The following is a 27,173-nucleotide window of genomic DNA, read 5'->3' as shown; positions in this document are numbered from 1 at the left end:
TGTTTTCCTTTCATTTGATGTTGTTTTTCTTTATTAGACATTTCTACTTTTCATTTGGTATTTTGATTTTGTTTTTCTTGAGTTTTTTATGTTTCAGTTAATTGTATTCTTTCAGTTGGTATGTAAATTCTTTCAGCTTGTGTTTTTTTTCAGTTGATTATTGTATTCTTTCAATTGATTCTTGTATTCTTTCAGCTGGTGTGTAAATTCTTTCACTTGTGTTGTTTTTCTTTCATTTGGTCTTCTGTGTGTGACGTCCGACGAGAATGGTTTGTCAGACAAGTCTGACACAATACCATCTCATGAAGTGAATGTCCCTCTCGGGTGTAAATTGTAACATGTTACACCATAACTTATTGTGTAACATGCATAATGACATACACTTTAACAAGAATAACATATATTATACAAATGTTGAGATGAATTTCATGTCATTTGTATCATATAATTTGAGTTTATTTTACAAAAAGAAGTAGTGGTTTCTAGTTTGTGATAACATAAATTATGGTGTAACAATTACACCAAAAAATTTGTGAAAAGAAATTGCTTATGGACGGTTAACATTTAAAAAAGATTGATTTCAAATTTACATATTAGTTGTATAAATTACTCTATAGTATATATATGTACAATTAAAAAAACTTTACAAATTAAAGAACAAAAGAATTGAAGGGAACCAGAAGTTCACTACTACAAAATTAGCCTTCCATGTTGCCTCCTAGATGTATTCCTCAAATTAACAAAGTGATCATCATACACTCGAACTAACAACTTGTTAAACCTCTTGAGATCCAATCTCACTTTCTGATCATCTAGATAAACTGTTTTGGTATAACCCCAACCTTTTTTATTTACACTATTTGGATCTGTTAAAACAGGATCATCTTTATTGTACTTCTGGTACAATGAGCTTTCTCTAGGATGAATTTTGTAACCAATGTACCTTAATCCCATCTTTTTCGCGGGTTGCCCATAGTAATTCTCGGATGCCCAATCGGTTCCTAGTGGAATTACTTGAACCAAGATGCATTTAGGCTCAAGGAAGAGTAAATGAGTCATGCCAGCTCCATGAACTCCAATCATAATATCACTACTACTAATTGCCTCATATATGGTACCTAGTTCTGTTTTTCGATTAGGCTTCAATATTTGTACGTTAAATCCTATTTTTTGTGCTAATTTAACCAACAAATGCTCGTTAATTATGGCTCTCGATCCACTTCGAGACAATAAGACCATTTTCGGCTTCTTCTTGTGATGATTTAGTACCCCTTTCGGAGCCTCAAAAGCTCGACTTAGAAGGTTTCGAAAGCCTAACATATTGGCTGTGCTTGAGCTTCCTTCCATGAGGCCGGATGAGTCGATTGTGAGCTCATCATGGATTTTTAATCCTACAATGGCTTCTTGAAAGCAATGTGTCTTGGAATGATTGTTGGAGTCAAAATTGATTAGAGGAAAATTAGAAAGTTGTCTTAGGATTTGAGCATACTTTGTGTACCACCAAGAATGGTATTCAAGGATAACAAAGATGACTTCTTTGTTAAAATGTTGAGAAGTTATATACAAAGGGATTATGCCATCATTGAATTCATGGTATACATTGCCGGTATAACCTCCGGTTGAGAAGAATATAGCCGGAACGTTGTGAACGACGTCGCATTTGTGATCAGAGTTAGCTAATGGTTTTGAGATTAGGTGTAATTGGTCAATTGTGTTCATTACACTAGTCTCCCATTTTCGGGTATAAGGCTTGATGGTTTCATGTTTTAGCTCATGTTCCTCAAAATGTGTAGCAAAGTCATTAAGATGGGATTTTGGGTTTGTTGATGTGTATATGAAGATTGAAGATGAAGAAGAATTTGTTCTTATGTCTCCCTTCATGAAGCATATGTCTGTTCGAAAGTGGCTTTTATCACAATATAATGTTCCTACATTCAACCAAATAATTTTGGGTTAGAATCGGATTGGAATCGATCATATGTTTATTTATACAAAACATACAACACGAACTTGTTTTATGTATGATATCATGTATGACGTATAAATTGTTTACTACATCTCATCCAAATTTGACTAAGTTTATAATGAGAATTTCAAATCCGATCAAACTCAAGTTCGACCCATTCAAATTTGATCCAAGTTGATTCATTCTTATTTGCTATATTTATGATGTATTGACCATTATAACTTAAAATTGACCAAAACTCTAACCAATACCTAACATATTTATGAATACTTATGAATTATGATGCTATTTGACACTCAAGAATAGAATTTTCCTTTAGTATTGTGGACTACTCAAAATTCAATATGGTTAGTCCAAATTGTTTGGTAACCCTTGAAACCTGAGGAAGTATAAACCTAATGTTTAATTGCTGAATTAAACAATTCAATGAGTTGGACTTGGAATAACTGAAAAATAAGCCTTACTAATTAAAAGAGAATGAATAAATTATAATAATACTACATGTTTAGGAGTATTATTATATGAACAAAGTATTATAGTTTATCAATTACAGTATTAATAAAATTTGTTTCTATAAAAAAAAAAAAAAGTATTCTTTCAATTGCTCAATGAATTAAGTTAAGACATACTTCCTCTTAATTAGGTTTTATTTATTTCTATGAATTAACCATTGACTTTACAGTTTAGGACTATTATGCACAATATTCATTTTTCTAAGCTTATAAGAAAATTTACAATTAAAAATAACCTAAAGATAGGAGGAAATACCATTTGATATTGAAGAAGGAATAGAAAAATCTGAACCCAATTTCTCATGTGAAGATTTCTCTTCTCCTGTTTATAATCACCAAATAAAAAAGATCATATATATGTCAGTTTATCATGCATGCATGGAAACAGGGGAAAACAGAACATATCGTATAACTGAACAAAATTCAAAATATTATCAACTATAATACTTCCTCCGTAACATAAAGAACGCAACAATTGAATATTTTATAGCTCATAAATAATACCCAATTGTTGTATTCTTTCTGTTACGGAGAAAGTACGTAAAATTACATTGTACTTACGTATAAAAGAGAGGGAAAATGGAAACCCAAAAATCTGAGACACCCAAATGAGGCTGCAAGAGAGGAAAGACAGAAAGAGGAGAGAAAGAAGCTTAGATTGAACTCTCTTGATCAACCTTAATTCTTTTTTCATAATCTTACTCTTATTAATAAAAGATGTTTCATCAAATTTTCTTGTTTCATGAAGATCATAGTAATATATTTGGAAATACACCATCTTATATATACTCTAAAATAAAGTGGTATAATGCTTTACTTCTTCCTATATATGGAAAATTATACAGCTGTTAACCGTGTAAGTTTTAGGCATATAAAAATGGTACCTATAGTAATAGGAATCTATTGTTTTAGATGTTGAAAGATAGAACAAAGATAGCAAGAAGAAGAGAGAAGGAATGTAAAAATATGAGAAGATGCATGAAGTTATAACTAACCTTATAGTTTGGGGAAGAGTATAATGTGTCAAACTTCAACAATTGAGAAAGGTGGGTGAGAGACTGATCTAGAGCGCGTGGTTTTATCATTTATGGCCTTGTTGGTCAAATAAGGCCAGGGGAGAAAAGTTCTTGCCTTGTGGCATTGTGGATATAGCCTTTGGATAGAGCTGTCAAAAACTGATCCGAAGTGTTTATATTAGTAAATTGGATGACGAATTTTAAACTGATGTTTTAGTGTAGATGTCGTATAACGATTTGTTTAATGAGTATTTGAGAATGTGATGAGATGAGTGATATATGATGTCATGTATGAAATCCACTTGAATCTTATTTATATTAAATGAATCGATTTGACATGATTTCTTACAATCCAAATTTAGGTGTATTTATATCGATACTAGTAACATATTTTCTTATCTAAACTTTTCTAAGGCTATGTTTGAGAACATAAGTTAAAATAGAGGTGAAATTGATAAGGTAGTTGAAAAGGAACTGAATTGGTAAGGTAGTTGAAAACTTTAGCACCTTAAATTGAGATGTTATATTTAATAGCAATTCAATATCAGTCAGTTTTTTAGCTTAAATTTTATTTAAGCTCTTACCTAAACACGACTATTTGTTTTAGGTGACTTAAACTTTTAGCACCTGCTCATTTGAGGTGTCTTAAATGTTTTGCCAAACAGAGCCTAAGTACATCTGCTTACCTGAAAATCAAAGAACTAGAATATAAACTTGTTTATTGTACTTATGGTAAGGAGCTCAAGATTTTTTCTAAAAGACGAGTCTTTCTAAGTGAGTTAGGCTTTGTTGTTTAATGCAATTTATATGCTACATTCAAGGTCATTTTAGGTTTATTGGTCGTTTTAGCAAGCGTAAAATAAGCAAATGAACAAAACAATGATATTGAATAAATGATGTATCACGCTCATGATATACTCGGATATATGACGGGTGTTTTGCTTGCTTGGGAGATATGAACTTTGTATTGTATTGGGTCCATCTATTTCTACTCTTCTAGATAGATACAAGCGGTAATACGTAAAAATTTGTGGTGGCTAGTTTATCCAAAATCTTTTGGCTTCTTTTCCTGGATTACAAGCAAAGGTGCTATTGATCCTTGGTAACGGAAGAAACCCTCAAAAGTTGTAGATAAAGGAAGAGAGAGAAAGTTGAGGGTTTTAAGTTACTTGTACCTTACAGTCTACATTTTGAAGAAAAAGTATGTTTGTTTTAGAAATAATAAAAAGGAATTCCGAAGAATGTTGCTGTATACACAAAATTTCGAGTCGAAATAAATAAGACGAGAAATAAAGTAACAAAGAAATTATATTTCAATAAATGTATTGTGTACAATCTCTGTAAACAGTTTATAATGAAAAATAAACTAAGTCCTCTGATTCTGTTTCGTAGCTTGAGAGTGACACGTGTTGGTGTCGACGTGGAGTTGAATGTAGACTGACCTGTTGTCAATGTCAATTTGAGTTTGAGTGTGGGATGACGTTTTGTCGACGTCAACCTGAGTTTGAGTTTTGTTTGGGTATATTCGAATGAGGGCTGACAAAGCTTGAATCTCAGTCGAATATGTTTGGGTGTATTTAAATAGTCGGCACAGTTTTGATGTGCTTGTTGACTAATTGCAGAGAGAATTCTAAGAGAATTTTATGAGCTCTTGAGAATAATGATTTTTCCGTCCCCTCAACTGAGAGATGTGAGGTCTATTTATAGGAAATGGAGATCCCTTCATGGACTTGGTAATTTATGGGTTTGGGTCCGTTTATGACTTGGAAGTCTTTTTACCTTTGCCACTTGACCGTCTTACTCGAACTAGTAATTTGGGCTAGCCCAATACTTTATAACCCAAATTATATTTGTTTAATTTAATTTGGATATGTAATTTGAGTGGGCTAAATTAATTAAATTGGGCTAATCAGATTTATTTTAGCTCAATAATAATCAATTTATTTTAATGTAAAACACTAATAAATTTTTAGTGTCTACAAATTGCCCCCTCGAGACATCGTCACGTACACGATTTGAAGTGTTTAATCGTGACAAGGTCTCGAATTTGTGTTTGGTTTAGCAATTAGGTGACAATCACCGTGTTGAGAGTTGTTTCCTAGAGTTATGAACTACTTACAACTCTATTAAGTTTTTGGACTCGGAAAAATAATCCTAATCGAATAAATTTTAGGTTATCTTTTCTTGAGGTATATAAATACACAAGACTTGCGTTTAATGTGCTATGTGCACATTAGCAGAATCAATTTGTACGTCAATCTGTTGGTCTTCATTTATTTACCCAGACATTGGGTTTGACTCGTAGCTTTGCAAACCAACTTCGTCTTTTGTGAATCAAGGTAACGCACACACGCAATACATTTTTTTTCCTTGAATTCCCACCATCGTCTGATGCTTGATGATTATTCACTGATAATATAACACTGTGGGTACATCACTGCTCCTGAATTTGTCTTGATTTTTTTTTTTTTTTTTTCTGCATATTAACCGGTTATTCACCAGTACTTCGTTATTCCTTTCATCACATAGGAATATGGGGTTGTTGATATTGTCTCTTTATTAGCCATAGAATTGTTTCTCCTTCCTCTTCTCTATTGACTTTCGGTTGATTTGAATAGGAAGCATGATGATTTATTTTCTTTTTTGTCTTTTGGTTACTTGTCTTCTGCATCAACATGTTCTCTCTTTTTTTTTTTTTTTTTTCATTAATTTTTTCCTTTCTATTTGCATGATTCATCATCAGTATCAGCGAAGTAGATTTTGTCAAACTATGGATTATCCTGCCATGTGTAATGTGTGCTGCCCTTTTTTATTATTATTTGTTTTGTTTTGTTTGTGATGAGAATGATCATACATGATCCCCTGATTGCTTGTATACGCAGTTTGACACCATGAATGTCATATAACTGTGACGCCAACCTTCGACTTTTTTTTTTTACCCAAATTTCGGAATATATGTATATATATATATATATATATATATATATATATATATTTTTACCCAAACTTTGCCGTCAACTGCAATTCATGTTTGCGAGATGCGAGATGTGTCAGCACTGTGATTGCTTTGGCTTTTTTTTTTCACAGGCTTGTTTATTTTTGCCTTATTCGTACTAGGTAATCAACCAATTCAAAGTTCTTGCGAAGAAGAACAACTATACAACCCGCTTCTTGCAAGTTATATATATAATTTTTTCTTTTATTAATGTACTTTTGAATTTCACCTTTTCAGTTTGAATTTCGGTGATTTATCTTGTTGTCCCTATTTTTTTTTAGGGGAAAGAGAAGTGCATTAATCAAAGGGACAAAGTGTCCATGAGTACATAAGGTGTTACAGAACTAGGACAATGATGCTCCCAACATTGTTCAACACCAAAAGGCACAACTCTAGCAAGGTTATGTCCTATTTAGTCTCTTTGTTTCACACCTTTTTTTTTTTATGTGAGTGGGCACTTTGTTTTTTTTTTTTTTTTTTTTTTTTTTTTTTTTTTTTTTTTTTTTTTTTTTTTAACACAATTAGGTCTTAACCTACTTTGTTTGACTTGCAGTATTTTGTGAGATAATGGAATTCTAGACTAACTTTGAAGTCTTGCAGAAGCTCAAGACTAGTGAGGTGATGACTTTTTTCTTTTAACACCCTTTTAGTCTAAAATATTTTGTTTGCACAGTATCACTTTTTTTTGTGCATGTGTACCCGTATATTTTTTTTTGGTGTGAATGACAGGTTCACTTGAAGACGGGGACGAAGATGAAGGCAGAGATTCCGTCGTGATGGGCCACATGTCTTTAGCACTGTGAGCCTGTCAGGGGTGTTATTCATATGTCTTTAGCACTGCGACACTGACACCTCCAGACAGTCCCTTGAAGACGAAGACGAAGGCAGGGATTCCGTCGTGATGGGCCACATGTCTTTAGCACTGTGAGCCTGTCAGGGGTGTTATTCATATGTCTTTAGCACTGCGACACTGACACCTCCAGACAGTCCCTTGAAGACGAAGACGAAGGCAGGGATTCCGTCGTGATGGGCCACATGTCTTTAGCACTGTGAGCCTGTCAGGGGTGTTATTCATATGTCTTTAGCACTGCGACACTGACACCTCCAGACAGTCCCTTGAAGACGAAGACGAAGACGAAGGCAGGGATTCCGTCGTGATGGGCCACATGTCTTTAGCACTGTGAGCCTGTCAGGGGTGTTATTCATATGTCTTTAGCACTGCGACACTGACACCTCCAGACAGTCCCTTGAAGACGAAGACGAAGGCAGGGATTCCGTCGTGATGGGCCACATGTCTTTAGCACTGTGAGCCTGTCAGGGGTGTTATTCATATGTCTTTAGCACTGCGACACTGACACCTCCAGACAGTCCCTTGAAGACAGTCAATCTCACCCTCGAGGTATGTTGTCTAACCCATGATTTTTGTTTTGTTAAATTATTGTTCGTTAACCCGAAGAATTGCTTTTGTTTTGATGTCGTCCTTCACTGTTTGCATTCTTGTGGGCTAGGAGTTAGAACTTTTTTTTTGTGTGTGTGTGCAATTTAAACTCTTACTTGGGAGTTCAAATTTTCTTTGTTTTTTTTTTTTTTTGCTTGGATATGCAGTTTACACTCTTGCTTAGGAGTTAGAGTTTTTGGTGTGCAGTTTAGACTCTTGCTTGGGAGTTAGAATTTTTTGGTGTGCCGTTTAGACTCTTGCTTGGGAGTTACAATTTTTTTTTTTTTTGTTTCGCCGTTCACAGTTTATACTCTTGCGGGCCAGGAGTATTACAATTTTTTTATTTTGTTTCGCCGTTCACAGTTTATACTCTTGCGGGCCAGGAGTATTACAATTTTTTTATTTTTGTTTCGCCGTTCACAGTTTATACTCTTGCGGGCCAGGAGTATTACAATTTTTTTATTTTTGTTTCGCCGTTCACAGTTTATACTCTTGCGGGCCAGGAGTATTACAATTTTTTATTTTTGTTTCGCCGTTCACAGTTTATACTCTTGCGGGCCAGGAGTATTACAATTTTTTTATTTGTTTCGCCGTTCACAGTTTATACTCTTGCGGGCCAGGAGTATTACAATTTTTTATTTTTGTTTCGCCGTTCACAGTTTATACTCTTGCGGGCCAGGAGTATTACAATTTTTTTTTTTTTGTGGTGTGGCTGCACTTGAGTAATTTTTATGTTACCCTAGCTGCCTACGTACTTGTAAAATATCAACAAATTGCTTTTACAAGATCAAGCCAACGTAGTTCAAAGCACGTATGTTTCTTTCAAAATATGCAGTTTATCCTCTTGCTTAGGAGTTAACGCTGTTCTTACTTTTCATGAGTAGTAGCGCTTCAGAAACTTGCCGTTGATAGGCCCCACCCGTAATCCGTCAGCGTCAACAATTTTATAGGCCCCATTAGTGTACACCTCTTTGACAACGTATGGACCATCCCATTTAGAACTGAATTTACTTCCCGTCTTGCGAGAAATAATGATGGGTCTCTTAATTGCTAGGACCATGTCTCCAACTTGAAAGGAGCGAGGTCGAACTTTCTTATTGAAAGCGCGTGACATGCGAGCTTGGTAGCACTCAGATTTTTGTTGTGCTTGGAGTCTTTTTTCGTCAAGCGCCTCCAACTCATCAAGTCGGAGTTTATCATTTTCATCAGACGTCAAGCCTTCCTGTATGGCAATTCGCAATGATGGAATTTGAAGTTCTAGGGGAGAACTGCCTCAACGCCATACACCAACGAGTATGGGGTTGATTGTGTTGCTGATTTATATGTCGTTCTATATGCCCATAAAGCTTCCCCTATTCTTTCATGCCAATCACGTTTGGACTTGGCGACCACTTTGCTCAATAAACTACAAAGTGTCTTGTTGAACGCTTCAGCTAACCCATTCGCAGGTGCATTGTACATTGATGATCTATGTTGTGTGAATTTAAACTTCTCACATAAGTTTTTCATCAACTTATTGTAAAATGGTGTTCCATTGTCCGTGACAATTCGTTGGGGTACACCATATCTGTAGATGATGTGAGTACGAATGAAGTCAACAACATTTTCTTTTTTCACTTCACGTAGGGGATGGCTTCTGCCCACTTAGAAAAATAATCAGTCGCTGCCAAAATATTGCTGTCCAGCAGATGACTTTGGTGTAATTGGGCCAACCTACATCGAGTCCCCATGCTTCAAATGGCCAGGATGCGACTGTGGGTGCAATGGCTCTGAGGTTGATGAATGAAGTTAGCGTGAAATTGGCAGGCTTCACATTTTTTGCATAGTCATGCATCTTGTACCATGGTTAGCCAATAGTAACCCATTCTTTTAATACAATCATGTAGTTTGGGACCTGAGACTTGAGCTTCCTCCATGGTTTGTTTTGCTTCTTCATCTCCAAGACATCTTAACCAAAGACCATGAAAGGATCGTCGATAGAGAGTCCCCTTATAATATATAAATCGTGAGGCTCGACGACGAATCTCTGTCTTATGTTTTGGATCACTTGGCAATTTTTCATGTTCCAAATAATCGATAATTGGTTGACGCCAATCTTCTTTGTCGATTTGATAGACAGAGATTATGTCGACTTCTTCAGCATATTCGTCAACACCATCGTCATCAGGAGTAACAACCCATTGTTTGCAAACGGGTACATACATTCTTTCTTCTGCCCCCAGTGCCAAAGTGGCTGCAAGCCCAGCTAGCGCGTCAGCCATCTTGTTGGCACTCCTTGGAACATGTTCTAACTTGACGGTATCGAGTTTGTCAAGCAATTGTGATGCTTGCCTTTGACAAGGGATTAAATCATTCTTTTTGACTTCATATTCACCTGATAGTTGTTTTAGGACCAATTGGGAGTCCCCGTGAATGTCTAAATCTCTAAGTCCCATTTCGATTGCCATTTGGAGGCCTATTATGAGTGCTTGGTACTCAGCCATATTATTGGAGCACAGTTGAGTTAGCATAAAAGAGTATGGCAGTATACACTTTTCTGGAGAAATGAAGACAACTCCAGCTCCCGCACCGTCATGACGAGCGGCACCGTCAAAGTACATTTTCCAAGGTGGGAGTATTTCAATGAAAAACACGTCTTCACCTGGCAAATCATCTGATATCTCCCATTCTGCAGGGACTGGGTGGTCCGCGAAAAAATCTGCTATCGCTTGCCCCTTGAAGCCTTTTGCGGAACATACACAATGTCATATTGTTTCAGAAGCATAGCCCACTTTGCAAGTCTGCCAGACAACACGGGCCTTGAGAGAATGTATTTTATTGGGTCAGACCTTGAGATGACATGAACTGTATGTGCTTGCATGTAATGTCTTAATTTTTGGATTGCAAAATCAAAGCAAGGCAAATTTTTTCAATGGGGGAGTAATTCAATTCAGCACCCACCAAAGTTCGGCTTAAATAATAAAGAGCTGTCTCCTTACGATCTTCTTGCTCTTGAGCACACATTGCCCCCAGGGATCGCTCCTGCGCCGCGATATAAAGGATGAGTGGTTTCCCTTTTATTGGTGCCCCCAAGACGGGGGGAGAAGACAAATACTTCTTGATACTTTCGAAGGCCTTTTTACATGAGTCATCCCATTTGAATGGGGCATCCTTTTTCATGAGATGACTAAAAGGATGACATCTGCCTGCCAAATTGGAAATAAACCTTCGAATGTAAGCGAGACGCCCTTGGAGGCCACGCAACTCCTTGAGGTTCTTAGGTTCAGGCATCTCTTGGATGGCCTTAATCTTTGCTTGATCAATTTCAATGCCCCTGTGCCTGACAATGAAGCCTAGAAACTTTCCTGAGGTGACGCCGAAAGCGCACTTGAGAGGGTTCATCTTTAATTTCCATTTTCGCAATCTTTCGAAGACTTGACGAAGGTCATGTAAATGATTCTCCTTTTTCTTAGACTTTACCACCAAGTCGTCTACGTAGCATTCCACAATTTGATGCATCATATCTTCGAAAATTTTCTGCATTGCACGCTGATACGTAGCTCCGGCATTTTTCAAGCCGAAAGGCATAACTTTGTAACAGAATATCCCTTTAGGGGTTCGAAATGCAGTTGCTTCTTGATCTTCAGGAGCCATGTGGATTTGATTGTATCCATGTACAATCCATAAATGACAAAGCCTCATGACCAGTGGTAGCATCATAATATGATTTCCGTTACGGGGAGTGGGAAATCATCCTTTGGACAGCCTCATTAAATCGCGGAAGTCCACACAAACTCGTAACTGTCCATTTTTCTTTCGTACTGGCACAATGTTTGCTATCCAAGTAGGGTACTTGACTTCACGAATAAATCCTGCATCAATGAGCTTGTTTACTTCTGCCTCAATTTCAGGAATTAGTTCTGGCCTGAAACGTCTTTGAGATTGCTTCTTTGGCTGACACCCTTTTTGATGGCTAAACGATGGACAGCGACTTTCGGGTCGAGTCCTGGCATCTCCTTATAGCTCCATGCAAATACGTCTTTATAATCAGAGAGTAACATGGAATATTTTTGTTCTTCATGTTGGGTAAGAGAAGCGCTTACGTAGACAGGGCGTGGCGCTTCTTGAGTTCCAAGGTTTAACTCTTTTAACTCATCAACGGTGGCTTGCCCCCCATCTTCAAGAGTTTTAGGAGCCTCATCTGTTTCCATCTCCTCGTCACTTTCAGGAGCCTCATGCCCTGTGATATGGTTTGAAGAAACAAATTCAACATCCTTTTCTTTTTCTTGACTAGGCGAACTCCTTTGATTTGTTAACACTATGACACGACCTTTGGCTTTCAAAGGTGTATGTTCAATGATGTCTACCACCTGTGTACGCCTCATGCGAGATGGAATAACACTTTGAGGTGCGTCCTCGCCTTTGACTTCATCTTTGCTTCTTGTGATGCGACTTAGTACCGACCGTCTTGGTTGTTTATCAATTGAGGTCGATGCGCCAAGACGTTTAAAGACAGATGCCTTCTTCTTAGAGAATCGAGAAGCTTGTAAGGGTGTTCGTGTTTTTGGTTTCACACCTTCATTTAGCTCATGTCCACCAAGTCTGTCAAAAACCGATGTATGGTTCTTTATGACAGGCGACTGTATTCGATCAAAGACCGATATTTTTTGCTGGGTCGCACCTTCTTCACCCTCATTTTCTTCGACTTCCTCCGCAGTAATATATTGTGAAGAAGAGGTTGTCCCTCTACGCCGTGCGGAAATTTTGATGGGTGTTGGAGCTTCAAATCCCAAACCAACTTTAGTCGGACGTACCTCAACGCCATATTCTTGTAATCTCTTTTGTGTGTCATTGATTCCATGAGGCTTAACCTCAATAACATTTCCCATGGACGCTGGATTTTCAAGTCATAACCAGAGTTCGCCAAGAGCTTATAAGCGTTTGGGTCAAATTTACCCTTGTTAAGCCATTTTCTCCTAGATTGATCAACAGATTCCGATGTCGGAGGCTTAGCAATTTGATTGTGGTTGGCTCTAGGCAAAGGAACAACCACTTCTTGCTTTAAACATTGGAGAGTAGTCTCATCTACTCCTTTTTCTTCCTTTGGATCTACTTTCATGACCTGATGCCCTGCAAAAGGTGATTCCCCTTCCTTACGACGTGATTTAGGAATATATCGCAAAACTGGAGTAGTTACTGAATTCTTCATTGCTTTAAGGGGTTGAGCAACAACTTCTTCTTTTACCTTCTCCCTGTATTTTTGTTGTTGCATCTCAGTGGTGGTTGACTCCCTAGAGCTTGATGACGATGGAATGTCACCATTTTTGTTTGTACCCCTTTTCCCCGTTGAAGGAATTTTAGATGGCAACATTTCACTCGAGGGTTCTTCATCTTCAAAAAACTTAGCATCGGCAAAGTACGAATCTGTCATGCTAAAGGGTTTTACATCTCCATTTATTTTCTTCTCTCCTCCTCGATAAAATTTCAGACATTGATGAAGGGTTGATGCGACCACCCCATTTTCGTGTAACCATGGTCGTCCAAGCAACATTTTATATGACGTCTTTGTATCTATGACATGGAAGAGAGTAGATGATGTTAACTCTCCCATCACAAGGTTAAGACGTATTATGCCTATGGCACGCTGACTGTTCAAATTGAACCCCTGGATCATTAGACGACTATCAGAAAGATCTTCCATAGTGATCCCCAAATCAATCATGGTGGACTTTGGCATGATGTTGACAGCTGAACCTCCATCCACTAAGATACGATTCACTCTCTGGCCAAAAATATAACCAGCAACAAACAAGGGTCGGTTGTGAGGTTTTGAACCCAACAATAAGTCTTCATCAGTGAAGGCTAAGGCAAAATTACATGACGTGCATTTAGCCGAACTTTCTATTGGCTCTCCAGCATCTTTCACTTTGTCAAGGTATAGTTCTGGATGCTGAAGTGCAAGAGCCACCTGTCGACACATTTCTCGAGGCAAATGAAAGATCTGCCTCCATCCCATGCGTGTAGGAAGAGCTTCTAAGATAGATAATATCTTTGGATCTATCTCTGACCCTGAATGTTGAACAGTCACTTTAACAGAGACTTCATTTTCTTTAACCTTCTCTTGATCTCCCTCTTCTTCTTTTTCTTCATTATTCTCAACGAATGAGGTAGCATTAACAGTAACCGTAGTAAAGTAATCTTCAGGAAAGAATTCTTTCAAGATTACAGGAGTAAGTGGGTCTTGTTCAAGTAAGTCAATGGCAATACTTGTTGTTTAGTATGCTTTTTTGACTTTTTCTTTTCTTTCGAGCGTCTTGAGCTTTTCCTTTTTTGGTGCTTCTTCTTACGACAAGCAACCTTTGGTTGAGGCTTCGACTGTCGTCTAGGCCTCCTTCTAGTGACTAACGTCCACCCTTCGTCATCCTCTTCTTGTTGGTTGCTAGTTGGGCTACTGTGCTCAATAAATGGCACCTCATCAACTTGAAGAACTGGTCGCAACACATGTACAATTACTGGCTCCAGACTCCCAAACTGCAAAGTTTGAGCCTCCCAATAAGAATCTAACATTGCAGAGGCATGATTAGCTTCGACAACTTCATCAAAATCCAATACAATCTTCCCATCCTTTGCAAGTTGCATGATTCTCTCCTTGAGTGTTATACACTTTTCTATAGGATGACTAATCAGCCTGTGGTACCGACAGTAGTTAGGATCAGAAGTCCTACCGACCTCCGCAGGACGCTTAGCTTCGGGCAATTCAATGACTTTGTTTTCAAGCAAATCATCTAACATCCCTGATAAATCAGAGTCTGGAAATGGATATTTCTTTGCTTGGAGTTCTTTCAAGGTTGGCCTATTTTTCCTAGGTTCTTTGGAAGGTGAACCCTTATTGTTTTCAGTACCAGCCTTGCTAGAGATCTTGACAGGCGAGGAGGTAGTCGTGATCGACATTGACTCCTTAGTCGAACTTTTGGCAGTCTTGTCAGTTTTCTTAAAATCCTTCTTCTCTTTCTTGTACTCTGAAGAAGTGTTGCTTTTGCCTCTATTGTTGGCAATGGTAAGCTCCATGTCATGAGCTCGCGTAGCCAACTCCTGAAAAGTCCTAGGCTTTATACCTTGCAAAATATAAAGCAAGTCCCAATCCATCCCTTGAATGCACATCTCAACAGCAGAGACTTCAGTCAGGCGATCTTTACACTCTAGACTCAATGCGCGCCAACGATTGATGTAATCGATGACTGGCTCATCCTTCCACTGGTGAGTCTTAGTTAGTTCAGTCATACTGACAATACGTCGAGTGCTATAGAACCTGTTCAGGAATTCCTCCTCCATTTGATCCCAACTGTCGATGGATTGTGAGGGTAAATCAGTGTACCAGTCAAAGGCCATGCCTTTAAGGAACGAACGAATTGTTTGACCAGGAAATCATCTGTGGTACCAGCATTATTGCATGTTTCCACAAAGTGAGCAATGTGTTGCTTAGGATTTCCTTTCCCATCGAAATGCTGGAACTTGGGGGCTGATAGCCAAGTGGCATCTGCAGCTTGTCAATTCTTTTGGTATAAGGCTTTACATACCGATGACTGCCTTGAGAACTTTCCCCGAGTTGATTTTTGATAGCGTGAGCTACTAATAACTCAAGTTGTCGAGCTGTGGGTGGGCGGCGATCGTCTTCACCACTATCGCCTTCGCTTTCACCCCCATCCAGTCTTGATGCTGCGTCGTCTCCCTCAAGTTTCTTGTTGAGGGCAGCGATTTGCTCATTTTGGAGTCGGATTTGAGCATCTTTTTCTTCTCCATCTTTCATTAATTTTTGGAGTAGGCTATTCATTTCAGCAAGTTGTTCCTCAACTGTCTTAGCCGAAGTCACCATAACAGCAGCAGTGTTCGACTGAGAGAGTAAGGGTTCCTCTAAGTTGATAATCTTTAGAGGCGATGAGTCAACAATGTCATCACTTGTCTCATCGTCACTCCCCACATTGAGTGGGTCAAAGAGAGGGCTAGTGTGGACAGTCAGTCTGTCTGACTTATCAGATGAGAGTTGCTTCCATATTTGAGAAGCAATCAATGATGGCTCACGTTCAGCCAAAGCGATTGAGCCAAACACAGGGGTTTCACGCTCCTTGTATGAGCCATGCACGACAGATGATTCAGTAGCAATAGGCTTAGAGAGCTTTCTTGGCCTGGTAGGAACGTTCGCAGTTCGGAGCTTTGCAGCGGCGGCAGCAATAGCAGCCTTCTTCATTCCTCTGGTACGAAAACCAAGAGTCATATCATCCATATAATCACCCAACGTTACAGATTTTCGTGGGGTGTCAGCAGAGTTTTCAGAAGATTGAGAGATGTTCTTGCTTGAGGCCATTTCTCAGATTTGTTGTTGATGACGAAACAGAGATGAGAGGCAGAGATGGTCCCACCGAGCGTGCCAAAATCTGTATACACAAAATTTCGAGTCGAAATAAATAAGACGAGAAAAAAGTAACAAAGAAATTATATTTCAATAAATGTATTGAGTACAATCTCTGTAAACAGTTTATAATGAAAAATAAACTAAGTCCTCTGATTCTGTTTCGTAGCTTGAGAGTGACACGTGTTGGTGTCGACGTGGAGTTGAATGTAGACTGACCTGTTGTCAACGTCAATTTGAGTTTGAGTGTGGGATGACGTTTTGTCGACGTCAACCTGAGTTTGAGTTTTGTTTGGGTATATTCGAATGAGGGCTGACAAAGCTTGAATCTCAGTCGAATATGTTTGGTGATTTAATAGTCGGCACAGTTTTGATGTGCTTGTTGACTAATTGCAGAGAGAATTCTAAGAGAATTTTATGAGCTCTTGAGAATAATGATTTTTCCGTCCCCTCAACTGAGAGATGTGAGGTCTATTTATAGGGAATGGAGATCCCTTCATGGACTTGGTAATTTATGGGTTTGGGCCCGTTTATGACTTGGAAGTCTTTTTACCTTTGCCACTTGACATCTTATTCGGACTAGTAATCTGGGCTAGCCCACTACTTTATAACCCAAATTATATTTGTTTAATTTAATTTGGATAGGTAATTTGAGTGGGCTAAATTAATTAAATTGGGCTAATCAGATTTATTTTAGCTCAATAATAATCAATTTATTTTAATGTAAAACACTAATAAATTTTTAGTGTCTACAGTTGCAAATGTGAATACCTAATATGCATGGAATTGTTTCGCCATTGAATTTATGCTAAGTATAAACCAAGTTTTGATCTTTATATTTATTGCCAAGAAGAATTCTTCTTATTAGGTTTGAGTTTTTGATCTAATATTCCCTTTAAGTATCAATATTTTGGAGGGTTATTAACACATGATTAAGCATATATCCAACAAATTCGATCCTATATAATTTTGGAGTAGCTAGTTCTAATCCTATTTGAGTCCAACTGAAATGTAAAGAGAAAAAAGAAAAAATATTTAAATTAAAAAAAGTACTCCCTCTGTTTCAAAATATAAGGCATGCACGATGTTCGAGGTCGAACTTTGACCGTTAATTACTCTAAATTTACGTGGATAAAAAAATTTAAAAATTAATGTTATTATAGTATTTTTCAGGAGGAATCCAACGGTAGAATTCTTATAATTTATATTCATCATATTATGAGAGATATTTGAGGTCAAAACAAATTTTCGTAAAGCGTGAATGTCTTATATCATGAAACAGAGGGAGTATTAACTCTGTTTAGAGATTATATATTGGACTTTTGTAAACTCGAGTTAATTACCACCTCATTAAAAAACAATTGGTTTCCGAACCATTGCAATGCGCGGGTTAAATAATACTTTCAACCTTCTCATCAAGAGCTAAGAGAAGAAGAAAAATCATACTTCCTCCTTTCTTTTCAAAATTGTAATACTTCGAATTTTGTATTATATATATTTTTTCTTTAATAATTTTTTTAACAAATAAAGAAAAATTATATAAATTTTATTAGAACATTTTCATTATATATACTTTTATTAATATATCAACTTCATTAATTTTTAATTAAATATACTAATGATAAGGTGTGTGTGTGAGTGGTTTAAATCTCATAGTATTGCCAATTCAAAGCCACGGATGAAGAATTATCTATTTCCAAGTAGACGTAGCAGCCAAAGAAAGCGATTTGCAAGAGAATGTATCCCTTGATTACACAGTGATCCCCTTTTTTGAGTCTTTGACTTGCATACTTGCTTCAGCTAGTCAAAAATTCAATAGTAATCGTCATCAACTAATCTATAGTACATATCATTACAAATAAATGAAATAATACTCAAACGGTCTTTTTGGTAGTTGGTTCTAAATGATGGTAACGAAAATAAATTTGTGTATAAATTTATGAAGAATGTCATTATACATTCTCATGGTAATGCTAATTTATTCTAAAATATTTACTTTTCTTCTTGAATTTTCATTCCCATCCAATACCACCTTGTAGGTGGTAACGAGTTATTAGGCTCGGGCTATGCCTCGGGTAAGAAAAAATTTCATTTATTAATATAATATTTTATGATAATAACACTAAATACAACTTAGCTAGCCTAGTGGTTAAAACTTTAGTATATGTACTTGAGGTCTCGGGATCAAACCCTATGTTATGCAATTTCTAAATTTTTTATTGTACATGGATTACATGTATAGATGAGTGGTAATGAAAATTGTTTCCCCTTGGAGCAAAAAGTCAAAAACACAAGTTTATGGGTGAAATTGCTTGCCCATAGAGAAAAAATGTCACTCATGAAGATTTTAAGGGTGCTTCCCTAATAACATTATACTTAAAATTCATTCACATCAAATAGTCTATAGTACATAGTATTACAAATAATACCCAAAAGGTAAATAGGCTAAAAATTAAATGAAGAACTTGACGGATCAACCTGTTTAATAGGTGAAAAGACATGATTTGAGAATATTAAGATAATTAATTATTTACAATATAATGTTTCAATTCATCTTATTTCATCGGATCCTAAATGTGATATGATTTCGAAGGATGTTGGCGATAATTTGGTCTGATAAAGAAATTATCAGGTAATAATATGATAACTAGTATCTAATCTTGGACTACACCTTGTAGAAAATGTTAACTACGCAAATTATTAGAATAGACAGTCTAATTTAATTTAAAATTAGACGAACTCAAGACAGAATTTTTCTAACAAGTCTTTTTCATTTCACTCTAACCCAACACTATATTAGTCATCCATTCTCTTCCCTTTTTTTTTCTTGATTATCGAACTACAATTGATCATTTCAAAAAAAAAAAAAAACTCGGTAGCCTTACCGAATGGATTAAACAAGTCACTGAATGGATTAAAGAATGTCATTACTGAACAAATTGCACTGGTCACGAAATAGATTAATCTTGTCCCTAAATAGATTAAACTAGTCACTGTATTTTAAAAAAAAAAAAAAAAGGTGGCATGTTCTCTTCTTAATTTGGAATACACCACTAACACCAGTCACCAGTCCCAATTTGGACGACATACAAAGAGGGAGAAGGGAGAAGGGAGAGAGGAGTATTTAGAGAGAGAAATAGGTTATGAGGAAAAGGGATATTTTAGATATTTTACAAGATTGTATTTAGTAAATTAAGGTTGCATTAGTAACCATGTTAATTTTAATGAGTATTAGAGATGTTTTAATTAGAGTTTATGTTTATAAAGTAATGACATTTTTGTAATTTTGTTGGAACTTTTTTTTACTACAACAAGTAAATTTTCAATTGTTGCATTTTTTGTATTACATCCCAAAATGGCAAATATTGCAAATTTTTTTTGTTACGGAGAAAGTAATAGTTATGCTTGGACAAAATAATTTCTTCTTACACGCTGCGATTGAAGTTACTAACTCTTGAGTGAGAATGGCTTCACCATTTAACACTTAACAGCATTCTAAAAAAAAATGATCTCTATCAAAAGTCTCACCCAAGGCTCTAACAGCAACACCAGATTTGAAGAAGCAGCTCCCCAACATAATTTTAACATCCGCAAGTGACTGGTCTATGAATCACAACAAGAACCAACAGTGCATTTTTCAGCTTCCAGCAGCAGAACCTAAATCGACATCCTCCTCAACTGCGCGCTAAATCGATATCGAACAAAGTTTTAACATCTTACCTCATGAAAAATAGAGATGAGAAACAATATCATATACACAGATTAGTCATTACATAAGTAAAAATCAATCCAGAACAGAGCTATATGTCCCAAAGCATCAAGCCACTTATGTTGTAACATTTAAGCACAAAAACTTACATACTCCTATATCATACTTATTATGACCAGAAAAGAAACCAAAGAATATCTTCTGGGCCTTTTAGTTACGCAACAAGAAAGGGTAACACGTTGAGCATGAAATCCTCGTAACTGAAAGTTGCTGAGCCACTATAATTCTTATCCTTCTCCTTGAACTTCTCAGTTAGACCCTGCAACAAGCAAAAATGTGAATAAATAAAGGAAAAGGGGAAAGTAATGGTTCCTTCTCAGACAAAATGCTTGCATCGTAGTTACTAGATGAGAAAAGAGCCTTATAATTGGGATCAAAATTGTCATTGATCCTCCATCTGTAGGTAATAATAGGAGACAATAGGATCAATAATGTCAAGTTTCTTATGCGAACTTCGGTCTCTACTCGTTTTGTTTGTGAGAAAATGAATTAATATACCAAGTTCCTCTTCGACCTTTTAGTTGCAAAATTTAGATAAGGTACAAATCTTGTTCATCCTCTCCTTAAGGAGGGACAATACAACTGATTGTTTGCCTCAAATCTTTCACATCGAGCTCTATATGGATAGAGTGGTCAATTCTCAATTGGAGAAGATGATAGAAGATTCAAAGAAAGACTTCGCTGATAGTCCAAACTACAATAATAAGGGCCATGTGGAAATTCAGTTGGGTACAAAAAAGAATAAATAGACAGGTTATTGAGACTGAGGCCTCGTTTGGTTCAAGTAGTGGAATAGAAACGGAATGGAAACAAAGAAAGGAGTGGAATGGAAACAAGAACTATTGATTATTTAACTTGTTTGGTTCAGCCAATAAATGGAATGGAATCATAAAAATAAAAATGTCAAAGAAAAACAAACCCCCACCTCCCAACCAAACTCTTTTCTTTCACTGGAACCTCTCACTTTCCGTCCCAATCTTCTGATTCTATCTCTCTATTCTATTCAACAGCTATTATTCAACACTCTGGGACATCAGATTGGGGTGAGGTTGGAGAGGGAAGGGAGGCATTTGTTTGAGGGAAACAAGTTGTTACCGGTGGTCTATGAGCAGAAACAATAGGGTGGGTTAAGTATCCCCTGAGTAACGGTAATTGTCATCCCCTCTCCTCAAACAAACAATCAATAACGGAAAGGATTTACCGATTCCGTTTCCAGCCCCTCAAATTTCCATACCGTACATGGTCTGACATTTACCCAAACACTTGGACGTTGGAATGTTTTGAAAATAGAAACGTAAGTAAGATACATGATGAGTGCAAGCCAAAAATGACATAGAAAGACTGATATATAGGGCATCAAACCAAAATAGACTAAACTATGAAAAACTACAAAAGAAACTCAACTATGAATGACGTTCAAAAACTATAGATTCAGTGCCATTAGAGTAGGAATTACAGAAATTATAGTAGAAGTTTCCGATATCAGAAAGAATACTTTGAAAAGAAAAAATAACCAGTTATGTCAAAAAAGACAACTCCCTTTAAGAAACCAATTTTTATTCTCTATGGTGCTTTAAATGCCAAAAATTCTCAGTAGAACGTAATTATATCAATGTTGTGGACATAAATGTCCATATGTACATTTCCTAAGATTAGTTTAAACTTTTTTCAATAAATTATGGTTCTTCCCCAATGCGTATACAACCACAAAATGTCCTCTTAAGGCTCTAATGTAGCTGTATAACTTATTGAAGGTTGAAGTAGAAGATTTAAAGGGCTCATTAAGCAAGGGGTTGCATTTGTAATTTAGCTACTTTCCCAAATTGAAGTCTAAGGACATCACTGGCAAATTAGTTTTTGAAAAAAGCAACTCTTAGGCATGCACTCCGCAGAAAAATCTTTCCCGCGTAAGTCTCATCAGTTACGTATTTTGTAGTTAAAATGACATCAAGATTTAAAATTTTGCAGCCCATATTCAAAAGTAAACCTTCCCAACCCTCCCCCTTCTCAAAAAAAAAAAAGGGAAGCCAAAGAAGAAAACGAGAAGGATATGAAGAATTCCCAGAGAAAGATGGAACACTGATAACAGAAGAACAGCGAAAGTTACCTTCACGGTGAGGCAGCACCTGCAGCACAGAGAATACACAATTAGAATTGCTAAAATAAGTATGATCTATGAAATACAATGTGCAACAGTTCCAAAAGAGTTTAGACTGGTACATACTCGATGAAGTTATCATATTCGATGGCCTTGCTCTTTCCCCCAGTCTTATCAAACTTAGAGACTAGCAAATCCAATATTACAGGAGACACAGAAAATCCAAGGCCATACAGTGCATCACGCAGCTCTGAAGCATCTACTTTGCCACTCCTGTCTCTATCATATCTCTCAAATATTTCCTGAGCAACAGTCCCCCATAAAATGCTTAGTGATCAATAAACCTCCATAAAAGAGATAAACCATGGTGCAACAGTATATCTGAAGATTTAACATACCCTCCAAGATTGCAGACTGTAGAACAGAGAAGTGAATTCCTTAGGACCTGCACCAAACATGTGCAAGTTAAAAGAAATGGACAGTTAGTCTCACTATGCTATATTTCTACCCAGCCCACCCAACACAACACTCTTAGAGTCTGTGCATTGTGCAAGAGCATGCATGTGTACCTACTACCTATAAGTAGCAGGAAAGAAAAAAGTATAGACGGAAAGTATAATGCATCATGAAAGTAAAGCAAAATATTCTGGACACATGCTAGAGAAACAGTCCCCTTGGTTTTCCATGTCATTATCGCTGCATTTCCAATGCTGGCGGGATTCGGGAGACAAGACAGAAACTGACTAAAAATGAAGCAACGGAAAGAAGAGGAATTATTACAACAATCAGGAATGGGTATGAAGCACATCAACTGTTTTGAAGATGTCCAATAACATCTTAAACTAAGACAACTGGTTTAATTGCAGCAAAGAACGATATTTGGTTTTAAAGTCTCATATTAGTAATCAGCAGCACTACTTAAAACTCTGTGTAGGTTCCAAAATCTACATTGTCTAGAATATGTAGGACCTTCTGCAAATGAGCTAGGCAGATAAATAAAGCACGCTACAGACTAAGTTTGGGGGGGAGGGGGGGAGGATAACTCTGAGCTTGAAACAAGGCTCAAATGACTTCCTCAAAAGTCGGAAAACCAAACAAAGAAGCAGTGCATGGAAATTTTATAGCCAACTAGCATTCATACGATCCACACAATTTCATCCTTCTTTCATTTGTAATGGAACACAAAGAAACATTTTCGATAAAGCCCCCAAACAGCAATACCACAACCAGCAATGACCAAGGGTCATGGTCATGTTAGCCTTAAGACAAGGATATATTCCTATTGCCTAGTGCATTTTCTTCATTAACCAACCTTAAAGATTCTCAAGGCTTCTGCATGGTTAGAATGTTTGAAACCACTCTGGTTGAACTGGTTCAATATTGAGACAAGGCCTCCATCTCAACATAACCTTCCTAGACTCCTAGTTATCTTAGTGAATCCAATGCACTAGATCCCCTTACCTCATCAAAAATCTGAGAACTTCTGCCCACACAACAGTTGACAGCGCACTGTATCCCAGCCATCCCCTTTAGCTGTCTCAGCAACCATGTCTTACAATCCCAAAACCAAACAAAGACTATCCCCTCTTTCCTCTGAGATAAGCCGATACATGACACGGAGTACATCAGCTATTAGTGACAAGCACCACCTCGAATGTACCAGTATATACAAAGTAATTAGCTATGGCTATTACTACCAACAACCACCAATGTAATATACTACATCCGTTTTTGTTTCACGGAACATTTAAATTCACTCACCAAAAAGCAAATGTTGCATCCTAAAAACGGAAGATATTATTACAAACGTAGCCCACCCATATGAAATTATATAGTTTATGAAACCAAAGTAACATAACCAATTATCAATATGTTTAGATCACTTCTATTTCTCAGTAGTAGCTCATTTGATTGCTAAATAGGGTATTGCAGTATTGCTTTTAATTATGAGCATGTATGGTGTGACTCCTTTCCCCAAAGTGTCTTAGCTTCGGCGGAAATTGATTTACTTCAATAAACTTCCCGCTTTCTCCCCTCAAATAAAAAATCAATTGTGTTCATCTTTATCTTTACTTTTTCGTTTTGTTAGACTTGAGTATTTAATATATGCTCAATTGATTCCTCATTAAGAAAAAGCATATAATACTACTGTAGTAACGGCTTCACCAAATCATCATCTTCTTCTTTATTAAAGTCCAAATCCCACCACCAACACGCTCACGTTATTCAAACCAAATCCCATTCCAGACTAAATGTGGGGCCAACTCTAATTTATTAGTTAAACACCAACCAATAAACGCACCATTCATTAAATATCCCAAACAAATCCCAAAACCATCAAATTCCAAACTTCTAATAATACAAAAACCAGCCAATTCCATTTCAAAAAAAAGAAAAATTAACATAACAATCCCAATTCCCCACCTTTCACCTATCTTTTAATCTAAATAATCCCAAAGTGTATCTTTTCAAAATAATCTAAACTATTAAATGTTTTATATATTTCGTCCGTTAAATAAAACATTTGCTTTTTCATCCAATTAAAAATGCTTTTTTGATCATTAATATGTTTAGTTATGCACACCTAAAAAATATAAATATACCTGACTATAATTTTCTTTATATAATATTGATAAATTGGAGTCAAAGTTTATTAATGAATAGTGAGTTCATCCAATATTTCGTTTAAAACTGAACTGACGAAGTATCATAAACCTACATTAGAGTAGCGGTAGGTAAAATTAATAGTTCGGATTATTTTGAGAAGGTTCCCCATAAGTCGCGATTATTTTAGAATAAACATACACCAAAAATTGGGATTATTCACCTCAATTATTCCGATTAGAACATTAAGAAAAAGAGGCAATGAGGGAGAGAGAGAAAACGGACCGATTTTACGAGAATTGGTGCTAGTAAAGAGATACATAAGAAGATGAACAGTCCTCAAACTAAAACTCTGATTATAAGAAGACAAAGCTCTTTGAAGTTCCTTATCATCAATAAGTCCACTTCCATCTTGATCCGCAACCTGAAAACAGGCCACTACATTCGGGTCAGTACCCGGTGGAAAAGTCGACGGTAACAACGAAGAGAATGGGCTGGAACCGGGTTGAGGTGGGTAAGTGGACCCATGACCCGGGTAACCTGAACCCGGTTGAGATGGGTTCGGGTATCCTGACCCGGGAGGAGGCCCGTATGGTGATGGGTGGTTTTCTTTAGAGGGTTTATCCGGCTTGGAGCCGTAAGAGGAAGGAGCCGATGGGGTGGAGCCGTAAGAGGATGGAGCCGATGGGTTGGAGCCGTAAGAGGAGGGAGCGGCGTAGGGTTGAGCCGTTTGTGGGTGGGAATGGGACCCGTAAGGCTGAGGTGGAGGTGGGTGGGACCCGTAAGGCTGAGGTGGAGATGGGTGGGACCCGTGAGGTTGAGGTGGAGGTGGGTGGGACTCATGAGGTTGAGGTGGTGGAGCGTTGTATGGTTGGCCGTAGCCGTAGCCAGGAGGAGTGTGGGGGTAGCCGGACATGATTTTTGTTTTAGAGAAAGAGAGAGAGAGAGAGACAGAATTTCAGTTGGGGAAAGAAGGGGAGGATTTTTGTTGCAATTTTGATATTTGTAACCGTAGGTAAACGAGGAAGTATTCTTTCATATCCGATAGGGTATAATTTATAGTAACATATTATGGTATTTTTGTAATTTTACTAATAATCTCTATTCTATATGGGAAGAGGGGTAGGACACCAAAATATTAGAAACCCCATTTTATCCTCATAACATCTCTATTATAACTACTTCCTTTAATGAAAAAATAAAAAAGAAAACTACCTAATTAATTTAAAAAATTAAAAAAATATTACAAAAAGAAAACCATCAAGAATTCAAATATTCCTAATTTACTAGAAATAATTAATAATTAATTTAATTTTTTTCATCTCCTAAAAAAATAATTTTGTACGTATATTCGCACGCATCGCGTGCATATAAAAACTAGTTTGATATAATATAACACTAGTTGTATATCGCGTGTGTCAAAAATCTTATGTAGGTATATATAAATGGAAATATTTTTTTATCTAAAATTATTTTGGTAGTGATATAAATCATCGAGGTTCTTTTGGAGGTGTTATTATCTTTCTATATTAAAGGTGAATGATTTTAACTGTTCAGTACCATCATTGAAAAATTTGGTTGATGATTTAATAGTTTTTTTTCCAACGACTTTAATATAGTTCTTTAATAATTATAAATGTTAATAAACCATATTGTTTGAACTTTGTAAACATGAAATATTATGTTATCACGATATATTGCTAGCTTTTTTTGGTTGAAGATTCTAATTGATTTCGTGAATTGATTGTGTCAATCTAATTTGTAAGTTATTAATAATATTGCATATTCTATTTTTTGACACACTCATATGACAATTTTCATTGATTCTCATTTTTTATTTTTTTATAAAAAGGAAAACATTGTTTTAAATTATTAGAGGGTATTCTAGTCACTCTAAAAGAGGACACCACACCTCCTCCCTTGGTTTATATAATAAAGATTTACTTGATATGATTAGATGCGGTCAAGATATGATATAATAGCTAACTAATATGATGAGATAGTGTTAATATGGTATACTAGTTATTTAATACATCAATTATATTTCAACCAATAATCCCCAAATAAAAATATATGATTTTTTTAATTAATTTTTTAATATTATTTTTTGTCATAAAATTGAATGAAATATCATGATATTGGATCATATCGAGTATGGGAATATCATTGCTTCATAACTCATAAGGTCTGTTCATACTATTTGTCAGTTTTTGGTTTTATGGATATAGAATTTATATGATACTTCCTCCATATGGTAACAGATTGAATGTAACAATTGGGTGGTATATAAGGTATAAAATATACATTTGTTGCAATTTTTCTATTATGAATGAAGTATAAAAAGTACGATTATGGTATGCACATACTGCAAAGGTTAAGGTTTATCTAT

The 27,173-nt window shown here is 36.5% G+C and overlaps 2 protein-coding genes, 1 long non-coding RNA gene and 1 pseudogene across 3 annotated transcripts; 1 reads left to right on the top strand and 3 right to left on the bottom strand.

The window, feature by feature from the left end:
• Positions 1-563: 563 nt before the first annotated feature.
• On the bottom strand, positions 564-3,416 carry LOC104889584 (xylan glycosyltransferase MUCI21). The gene is made up of 3 exons (XM_010674841.4): positions 3,040-3,416; positions 2,735-2,800; positions 564-1,928 (listed from the first exon to the last, which is right to left on the bottom strand). The coding sequence occupies exons 1-3, from the start codon at positions 3,254-3,256 to the stop codon at positions 691-693; spliced, it is 1,521 nt and encodes a 506-aa protein (XP_010673143.2). The 5' UTR covers positions 3,257-3,416; the 3' UTR covers positions 564-690.
• A 2,219-nt stretch (positions 3,417-5,635) lies between these two features.
• On the top strand, positions 5,636-7,925 carry LOC125496107 (uncharacterized). Its single transcript, XR_007272803.2, has 3 exons — positions 5,636-5,833; positions 6,771-6,889; positions 7,043-7,925. It is a non-coding gene; the product is annotated as an uncharacterized LOC125496107 (long non-coding RNA).
• Positions 7,926-9,753: 1,828 nt separating this feature from the next.
• On the bottom strand, positions 9,754-12,817 carry LOC125495763 (uncharacterized; annotated as a pseudogene).
• Positions 12,818-20,050: 7,233 nt separating this feature from the next.
• Positions 20,051-25,808, bottom strand: LOC104889397 (calcium-binding protein CBP). The gene is made up of 5 exons (XM_010674604.3): positions 25,070-25,808; positions 22,579-22,625; positions 22,307-22,482; positions 22,190-22,208; positions 20,051-20,341 (listed from the first exon to the last, which is right to left on the bottom strand). The coding sequence occupies exons 1-5, from the start codon at positions 25,698-25,700 to the stop codon at positions 20,237-20,239; spliced, it is 978 nt and encodes a 325-aa protein (XP_010672906.1). The 5' UTR covers positions 25,701-25,808; the 3' UTR covers positions 20,051-20,236.
• Positions 25,809-27,173: the final 1,365 nt, after the last annotated feature.

Source organism: Beta vulgaris, chromosome 3 (assembly GCF_026745355.1).
Source record: "Beta vulgaris subsp. vulgaris cultivar EL10 chromosome 3, EL10.2, whole genome shotgun sequence".
Classification (NCBI taxonomy): Eukaryota; Viridiplantae; Streptophyta; class Magnoliopsida; order Caryophyllales; family Amaranthaceae; genus Beta; species Beta vulgaris.
This window is presented reverse-complemented; position numbering and strand designations above follow the sequence as displayed.